General features: G+C 42.8%; 2 protein-coding genes across 3 annotated transcripts in view; both read left to right on the plus strand.

Moving 5' to 3' along the window:
- The first annotated feature begins 794 nt into the window (after nt 1–794).
- LOC134874891 (transmembrane protein 106B-like) lies at nt 795–5,527 on the plus strand. Its single transcript, XM_063899145.1, has 8 exons — nt 795–937; nt 2,370–2,567; nt 2,644–2,707; nt 2,799–2,958; nt 3,092–3,232; nt 3,317–3,366; nt 3,697–3,750; nt 3,873–5,527. Exons 2-8 carry the CDS (start codon nt 2,378–2,380, stop codon nt 4,009–4,011), a joined length of 798 nt encoding a protein of 265 aa, XP_063755215.1. The 5' UTR covers nt 795–937; nt 2,370–2,377; the 3' UTR covers nt 4,012–5,527.
- Nucleotides 5,528–7,068: 1,541 nt separating this feature from the next.
- Nucleotides 7,069–9,533, plus strand: part of LOC134874898 (cortexin-3-like) — a 16,327-nt gene continuing 13,862 nt past the window's right edge. For both annotated transcript variants that reach the window (XM_063899158.1, XM_063899161.1), the window contains exon 1: nt 7,069–7,236. The gene's annotated coding sequence lies outside the window, so the exon portion shown is untranslated. The remainder of the gene's footprint in view (nt 7,237–9,533) is intronic.

Raw genomic sequence — 9,533 nt, forward strand, 5'->3', positions numbered from 1 at the left:
AAACAACACAAGACTAATCTAATAACCATGTCTCCTATGTCTTTATATATTCATGAAGTTTAATTAAAGCCCTGTAAAGCAACGAGTCTGACAATAAGAATCTGTGAGGATGAGCATTCAGCGCACATCTGATTCCTGGGAGAGGCTCTGTGCAGACAGAACGTTTAAACTAAAATAAAATGCCTGATGGATCAGCATGGGGGATTTCTTTGGAGGAGCAACTAGGCCACAACAAACTTTAGAAATACATTTGAAGCTGAGGAAACTGTGTTAAATATTAATGTGAGCCCTGCAGCCTGCAGCAGCATCAGGGATAATCCCAGACCCTGACCTTAGAATAACAACAGGGAAGTCTGGACCCATTTTAACATATCTACAAAGATAAAAATGCTGGAAATATTCAGGCCCCTTGTGTAGGTAGAGGACAGGAAGCAGGAGAGTAAAGTACAAGTTTGCCCCTGATATACTGCTGCATATCAAATATATAAAAGTCACAAAGCACGAGGTTGCTGCTTGAAACCTTGAAACCTTGAGGAGGGTGAAATAGAAATAGTCAGACAATATGGAGCCTCAGATTCCAGTTCCCTCTTTAAACAGTCAGATAAAGAAATGTGCAATAGATGGGAAACAGGCTGCTTTACAATTAACAAGATGTGATGGGGGGTGGGGTCGTTACATCTCAAGAACCTCCTTAGTGGTCAGGAGGATAAACATAAAGCCTTGTTGAGTATTTTAGAAATACTGCACAGTCATGGGGTCAGTGCTTTCCCCTGAAATCTGTCCACACTCCACCCAGCAGGGGGCGGTGCTGCGCCTGTAACCCTGCTTCCTTCATGGACACAGAAGAAGGAGAAGAATCCTCAGTGCGCATGTCTGCTTCTCGGAGGATAAACAAACAGCCTCGGGACTCAGGTGATAAATAAAGACTCACACTCAGGTAAAACTCTCTCACACTCAGGTAAACTCAGGTAACACTCTGACACTGACTCAGTACATGCAGTAACTCTTCCTTGTCTGGAGGTTTCATACTAAAGTAGCAGTGTGAGCTAGCTGTCGTTAGCATCGGCTTCAGAGTGAGTTAGCTTGAAGCTAGCTGCTGTTTCCTGACAACACTAAAGTTTATCTTCTATTCTTGTGTTGTTGTGTTGTGTTTGAGCCACATAGACCTTATCTGTAGTTTATTCCTGGCACATGAGCAGCTAATGCACGTTACATATGGAATCTGAACATTCACGTTGTGATTGTTTTTGTGATTTCTGCTTCTATTCATACTCTGTTTAATTCCTTATGTATTTAAGATTTGTATTCTTATTATCCCCGTGTTCTCATGTCTACTCTCTGTGTTCCTCTCTCATTCTGTAGCTGCTTTAACCCCTGAAAGTATCCCTTAATACAGCTCCACGTTATCTTAAAGCTGACCGTCCTGACGTTAGGCCGCTAGCTCCGGATTAGAGTCCACATGCTAACTGAGAAAGCGATCAGAGGGGAATGTGCTGTCAGCTGTTTGTAGCAAACAAGCTAACTGAGATACACACAGAGCCGTCCAGCTGACCCATCAGAGCTGAGGAGCTGCAGCTCAGGCAGTCTGAGAAACATAGAGCTTTCTGATCATTAGAGCATGTCCCACACTACATACGGAGATCAACCTGAACACACATGCTCAAAATGACTTCCTCCTAATTTGATATTTGTCTTAGAATTAGATTGTTTCCATATTGTTCATATTGTTCCCATGTTTTCCTCAGAACTTGTTTCTCAGGTTAATTTGACTTTTCTCTTAGAATTTCACAATGGTCAGATTATGATTTTCTTTTCTCAAAATTCTTTAAAATGTGAAAATATTTTCAGTGTTTCAACTTTAAAACCTTTACACTTTATTTCCCAGTTTTTTGCCCTTTTGATTTTCTTGTTAACCTTTTCTAAATTTTACTTTTTCTCATAATTTCACTTTTTTCTTTGAATTAATATTTTAGCAGAATTTGACTTTAATTCTGAACATAAACTTTTCTCATAAATGTTCATTTTTTTTCTCAGAATTTGACAAAAACGTGTATATATATTGAAATGCCAAATTAAAACCAAATATCCATTCCAGTTTTTTCCCTGAACATTAATCTGTGAAACTGCCGTTAAATGCTGCAGATCTAAAATGCTACGGTTATTTTAACAGAACAGGTGAAGTGAAAATAAGGTTGTCCGTAGCCTCCAGGTTACCCGACGGCTCCACCAGATCACTCCATGGTATTTGCTTGAGTACCAACCATTTTGAAACTGTTGTCGTTGGCGCTGCCCCCCCCAGCGACTACGTGTCGGCACCAGTGACGTCAGCTCGTTTACTCCAACATGTGACTCACATGTTGTGTCTGCAGATGTGACGATGGGGAAGTCTTTCTCCCTCCTCTCGAAGCAGACCGATGAGGGTCAGGACAGCATGACGTCTCCTCTGGAGGAAGAAGAGACGGAGGACGGGAAGGTCGGAGACGTCTCGGCGTTCCCGTACTTTGAATTCACGGGACGGGACAGTGTGACGTGTCCCACCTGTCAGGGCACCGGCCGGATCCCCAGAGGTGACACAACTTTACTGACTCCTTAAAGCCCTGAGAGACTCGCTGGTTAACTAACAGCTGACCGCTCCTGTTTCAGGACAAGAGAACCAACTGGTGGCTCTGATCCCCTACAGCGACCAGAGGCTCCGGCCCCGCAGGACGTGAGGGATTACCTCTGGTTACACAGTGTTATTACAGTGTGTGTGTGTGTGTGTGTGTGTTAAGGGGGTGATGTGTTTGTGTCCTCTGCAGAAAGTTGTACGTGTCAGCGTCCGTGCTGCTCTGCCTGCTGCTGTCCAGCCTCGCCGTCTTCTTCCTCTTCCCGCGCTCCATCGATGTTTCCTATGTAGGCGTGAAGTCGGTGTTCGTCAGCTACGACCTGGAGAAGCGCAGCGTCTACCTCAACATCACGGTCAGAGAAACACAGGACGGAGAGATAACTCTGAACCCAGACTCAATGATCAAACATGTTAAAGAGTCCCTCAGATATGAATGTATGTAATAAAGCCCCCTGACATGAACGTTCACCCATTGATCCCCTGCAGAACACTCTGAACATCACCAACAACAACTACTACTCGGTGCAGGTCGCCAACATCACAGCGCAGGTGCAGTTTGCGCGGTCCGTGATCGGAAAGACTCGCATTAGCAACATGATGTACATCAGCCCTCTGGACATGAAGCAGGTGTGTGTGTGTGTGTGTATGTTTGTGTGGGGGGGGGGTCTCTGTGTGTGTGTGAGAGCAGCTCTGACTGTGTCTCTGTTGCAGATGGATTACATGGTCCCCACCATCATTGCAGACGAGATGAACTACATGTAGTGAGTATTTATCCTCCCTTTGCAACAGCTCCTCACATGTTAACCACATGTTTATTGGGGTGACTGAGGTTTAAAAACACCATTTATATACGCAAGCTCTATTGGGGGGTAAATGTCTTGTGATTATCCTCTTCATGATAAGGTTTCTATTTCATTTTTGATCACTACATGCGTTCAACACGTCTATTCTCTACTAAATCTGAGCTGAATGATCATTTCTTTCAATATATTGAATACATGTGTCCATTGTTCTTATCTGGTGTTTGAGTGAGCAAAGTGTCGTGGTTATCTTTGACACACACGTGGTCGGCACGTTCCCTTGTGTTTCAGTGACTACTGCACGCTGCAGACCATCAGGGTACACAACATCGTGGTGATGATGCAGTGAGTAGCTCAGTCTCCTGTCTGCGGGGGCTCTACTGTTTTATCCTAGCTTATTATTGCCCCTGCTTCCTTTCCTGCACAGATAACGGTTGTCTAATCCCACATTGTTACCCCCCCCGCAGGGTGACCGTCACCACCACATACTTTGGTCACGCGGAGCAGGTTTCTCAGGAGATGTATCAGTACGTGGACTGTGGAGGAAACACCACCTCCGTCAGGGCGGGGGGCTCAACCTTCAGCCTGCAGCAGCCTAATGCGTAAACCCCACCACCACCTGCTAACAGTTGATCACATCAACACTAAGACAAACAGAAAGCAGTCATCATCGCTCCAAACTCCGGTCCGAGGGCGGCGTGCTCTTTGGTCCAGCGCTGGAGTTAGAGGTGTGTGTGTGTGTGTGTGTGTGTGTGTGTGTGTGTGTGTGTGTGTGTGTGTGTGTGTGTGTGTGTGTGTGTGTGTGTGTGTGTGTGTGTGTGTGTGTGTGTGTGTGTGTGTGTGTGTGTGTGTGTGTGTGTGTGTGTGTGTGTGTGTGTGTGTGTGTGTGTGTGTGTGTGTGTGTGTCAATAAGAAACCCTTCAAGAAATAAATGCATTTCAATGTTCTCTGAATTATTGGCTTAGAAATCTAAATGATTTTCCAAATTCTTCTGAGAAGTGTCCCCGCCTCACGTCAGTATTAAAGTGGCGTCACAAAGACCTGTTTGAGAGGAAAACATGAAGGTGTTAAACGGTGAAAGCTTGATGGAGACATCAAGCACTTTATTCTCCCCGAGCTCTGACGCAACTCAAAGTTAGGAGGGTTTTAATAAGCTGATTTTCCGCTGACTCACCGCTCATTATCACAGGACACATTTCGATATGTTGTCTTTAACTTTGAGAACAAGTGAAGGAACCTGTGCTACCTTTATTTTTAAGATAGAAGTTGGAAAAATCTTCTTAGCTAGCCGGCTAGCTGCTGCCGGCTTATAACCACTGTTTAGACGGAGGTGAGATCCACTACACACAGCCCGTTGAGCAGAGGGTTTATCCAACACTATGCATACAGTTAGTCAGACTGTGAACCACAGGGTAATAGAAGTGCAATAAAGATGTTTAAACATTAATGAAAGAGGATTTTTCACCTCTCTACCGATAGAGCGGATTGTTTTAACTGAATATCAAATGTTGAATTAGCTCTTCCTCCCAGATGTTGTTCTGCTGTAGGGATTACTCTGACCAAAAACACCAAAAGAGGACAAAATAAATGGTAAACAGAGAGTAGAAAAGGTTAACCGGCCGGAGTTTCTGCTTCATAACTGACAAACGTTTGTATAATTAGCTAAATATGACTAAATATTAATTCAGTTTACCATTTAAGTTTGCTATGTTTTAAAATCCGTGCACAATTATTTAAAACACTAATTGTGTATTTTTATTTTTAATGACAACACAAACATTCCTGCTCAAATTCTAACAGCCTAATGTTTACCATGTCCTGCTGATGGATCTCCTGGGCCGTTACTTCTGGCTTCATGCTGATTTCTGTGTTCTGCCTAATAATCACTTTTTCTACTTTAACGTAAGAAATATTTTGACCTCTTCATTTATTTTGTAGATTAAACACTTTTTGGACCAACAAAAAACATAGTTGATGAATGATGTGAGCACGATGTTGTAGATGTTCTCACTGACGGTTGTTTGGTCCGATGCATGTTGGTACCCTAACGGCCCCACCTCGGAGACCCTCATTCATACTGACTGTTTGTAGTGGGAGCATTAATAAAGTTTTACCGCCTAAAGTTTCTGAATGTTTTTATTTGTGTTTTGACGCACCTATGCGTAGGGTCAGGGGTCGGGGCTTTTTCCTCAGAATTCCGTCTTTTAGACTTCTCTCAGTTCAGACTGTTTTAAATTTAGCCTTTTTCTCTGATAACTCTGGATTTGACTCGTTCACGAAGTGTTGGCCTTTTTTCCCCAGAATTTTTACTTCTGTCTGATTTTTGACTTTTCTGAGAATTCAGATTTTTTTTTACTTTTTCTAAATTTAGATTTTTTTGGTTGTGAATAACAGATCAAATGAAAACAACAATATCTGTCTTTAAATACAATAAATGATATGTTTTAATATAGATGTATATGTTATAGAAGACCCAGTTTGTGCGCGGTATATTTACTCAGTTTTTATTTAGTATATTAGATTTGGATTGTTAAGAACATGACCTTAGACAAATATCAGAAACAACCTGTGAGACACAAAATCTGGAAAAAAGTGAATGAAAGATATCAAACAGAAAACACCGAGCTGAAGTTAAACTGGTCTGCAGCTCCAACACTTTCACACTTCATTCATTGAATTCTGTCCAGCTGTCACTCAGCGGGACTTCATCCCCCGGGCTGCTGAGCTGAGCTTTATCACATTCATTAAATACATTAAAATATAATTAATGAATGGATGTGTTCTGCTGAGCTGCTCGCCAACAGACTGAAAACTGAACCCTTTAAACTTTGTTGTTGTAATAAGAAATGTGACACTCTTAACAGACCTGGGCCGCACCTCAGATTCACCGTCAGCTCCTTAGGAACATCTCTCCGTTCATTCAGAATAAACTCACTGTCACACCAAACTATATTTAGAACACACACACTCTATCATACCTGAATATCACACACACCAGAGGTGATAATGACTGCACACACACACACACACACAGCTGAAGACACACCCTGTAGTGACGCAGCTGTGTGTGGGTGGAGAGTGTGATTTATGTATCTATATTTTAAGGACAAACTGCGCACTTTAAGGTGATTCAATAACAGTTTCCATTCCAGCGTTTCTCCACCGGGGGGGGGGCTTCATAGACCTGACACTGAAATCCTCATGATTAATGAACCCTTTATTATTCATTATTCTCCTCATCACTACAGCTGTTATAAAAGTGGTAGAGGGCTTCAAAAACAAGAGACACACTCTCTCTCCCTTTCACACACTGTATCTCTCCCTTTCAAACACACACTGTCTCTCTCCCTTTCACACACTGTATCTCTCCCTTTCAAACACACACTGTCTCTCTCCCTTTCACACACTGTATCTCTCCCTTTCAAACACTCTCTCTCTCTCTTTCACACACACATTTTTCTCTCACACACACACTGATTTAATCCCAAACAGCTGTATTGTCTTAACCACATCATCCTGAACTTCCATGTAAACAAACCCTCGGTCCATAGGCCCTCCCTCCCTTCCCCCCCCCTCCCCATCATCTCCCCCGTCTCCCAATGAGGCGCCGGTCCGTCGCTATAGCAACCTGTTGCCACGGGCGACGAGACACAGCAGCCAGCAGCATCTCCTCGCAGTGAGTCGGAGGCAGAGAGGCGAGCGGAGCTAGAGGAACACACACCGGGAAACACACTCACACACATACTGATGAAGATGATGGTGGTGAAGAAGAGTTGTTCTCCTGAGGAAGAGTCGCCTCAACGCCGGCCGTGAGACCACCGCCGCCGCAGGGTGAGTCCAACTTCCTGTGTGTGTGTGTGTGTGTGTGTGTGTGTGGCGTATGGAGCCGGTAACACGCAGGTTACTCTCATGTTTATAGAGGACATGTTGATCATTTCTCTTCTGGATGTGGAATATTAATCTGAGGGTCTGAGACTCTGAGGGTCTGAGGGTCTTAGGTTCTGAGGGTCTGAGGGTCTTAGGTTCTGAGGGTCTGAGGCTCTGAGGGTCTGAGGGTCTTAGGTTCTGAGACTCTGAGGGTCTGAGGCTCTGAGGGTCTGAGGGTCTTAGGTTCTGAGACTCTGAGGGTCTGAGGCTCTGAGGGTCTGAGAAGCTTCTAGAGAGCAGAGAGATGTACGACTGGTTCTGGTGATGGTTCATCAGAGCTGCTGGGAATCAACAAACATTCAGGACGGGTTTTCCTAGGTATTGTGTCATATCTCTACTGTAATGTATCGGACCGCATCATATCAGAATATAACGTATCTGAAGGTATCTGAAGGTATCTGAAGGTATCTGAATATCTGAAGGTATCTGAATATCTGAAGGTATCTGAAGGTATCTGAATATCTGAAGGTATCTGAATATCTGAAGGTATCTGAATATCTGAATATCTGAAGGTATCTGAATATCTGAAGGTATCTGAAGGTATCTGAATATCTGAAGGTATCTGAACGCAATGTTGTAGTACTCGAGTCCCGGACTCGTGAGCTAAATTGAGAGAGTCGTGACTTGACTTGGACTTGAGCACTAATGACTTGAACTCGGACTTGGATTCGTGCATTCGGACTCGCGCTGACTCGAAAGGACTCGACTTTGTCATTAAAACCCTGAGGTCAACGAACAAGCCGTTTTCGCAACGTCTTGATATGTTTCTATTCATATTTATGCCGAAATACGGCGTAGAAATGTTGCTGGAATCGGTAGACTCTCTTCTTTCCAATGCATTCCCCCGCGAGATCCTACGTGATTCACAGCCGGAGCTAGGGGGCCAATAAAAGAGCTTGACACACACATCTTTGTGAATGATGTGTGTGTCAGACTCGAACACTGGAGACTTGAAGCTGGACTTGGACTCGAGGCATAGTGACTTGACTACAACACTGTCTGAAGGTATCTGAATATCTGAAAGTATCTGAAGGTATCTGAATATCTGAAGGTATCTGAAGGTATCTGAATATCTGAAGGTATCTGAATATCTGAAGGTATCTGAATATCTGAAGGTATCTGAAGGTATCTGAATATCTGAAGGTATCTGAAGGTATCTGAAGGTATCTGAATATCTGAAGGTATCTGAATATCTGAAGGTATCTGAAGGTATCTGAAGGTATCTGAAGGTATCTGAATATCTGAAGGTATCTGAATATCTGAAGGTATCTGAATATCTGAAGGTATCTGAAGGTATCTGAATATCTGAAGGTATCTGAAGGTATCTGAAGGTATCTGAATATCTGAAGGTATCTGAATATCTGAAGGTATCTGAAGGTATCTGAATATCTGAAGGTATCTGAAGGTATCTGAATATCTGAAGGTATCTGAAGGTATCTGAATATCTGAAGGTATCTGAATATCTGAATATCTGAAAGTATCTGAAGGTATCTGAATATCTGAAGGTATCTGAAGGTATCTGAAGGTATCTGAATATCTGAAGGTATCTGAATATCTGAAGGTATCTGAATATCTGAATATCTGAAGGTATCTGAAGGTATCTGAATATCTGAAGGTATCTGAAGGTATCTGAAGGTATCTGAATATCTGAAGGTATCTGAATATCTGAAGGTATCTGAAGGTATCTGAATATCTGAATATCTGAAGGTATCTGAATATCTGAAGGTATCTGAAGGTATCTGAAGGTATCTGAAGGTATCTGAAGGTATCTGAATATCTGAAGGTATCTGAATATCTGAAGGTATCTGAAGGTATCTGAAGGTATCTGAAGGTATCTGAATATCTGAAGGTATCTGAAGGTATCTGAATATCTGAAGGTATCTGAATATCTGAAGGTATCTGAAGGTATCTGAAGGTATCTGAAGGTATCTGAAGGTATCTGAATATCTGAAGGTATCTGAATATCTGAATATCTGAAGGTATCTGAATATCTGAAGGTATCTGAAGGTATCTGAATATCTGAAGGTATCTGAATATCTGAATATCTGAAGGTATCTGAAGGTATCTGAATATCTGAAGGTATCTGAATATCTGAAGGTATCTGAATATCAAAAATGTCGGCCGATGCTGATGCCGATGTTTTACTATGTAAACTGTAATGGTAGCACAATGCAGACTAAGGCCGCCCATCCCTTTAAGAG

Source organism: Eleginops maclovinus, chromosome 13 (assembly GCF_036324505.1).
Source record: "Eleginops maclovinus isolate JMC-PN-2008 ecotype Puerto Natales chromosome 13, JC_Emac_rtc_rv5, whole genome shotgun sequence".
NCBI classification, from domain to species: domain Eukaryota; kingdom Metazoa; phylum Chordata; class Actinopteri; order Perciformes; family Eleginopidae; genus Eleginops; species Eleginops maclovinus.

Bases quoted from the DNA above. Each gene is read 5' to 3' on its own strand.
- LOC134874891 (XM_063899145.1), top strand. From the start codon at position 2,378: ATGGGGAAGTCTTTCTCCCTCCTCTCGAAGCAGACCGATGAGGGTCAG. The intron at 3,233-3,316 runs GTGTGTGTGTGT...TCTCTGTTGCAG, and splicing joins GCCCTCTGGACATGAAGCAG to ATGGATTACATGGTCCCCAC. The intron at 3,367-3,696 runs GTGAGTATTTAT...CTTGTGTTTCAG, and splicing joins GACGAGATGAACTACATGTA to TGACTACTGCACGCTGCAGA.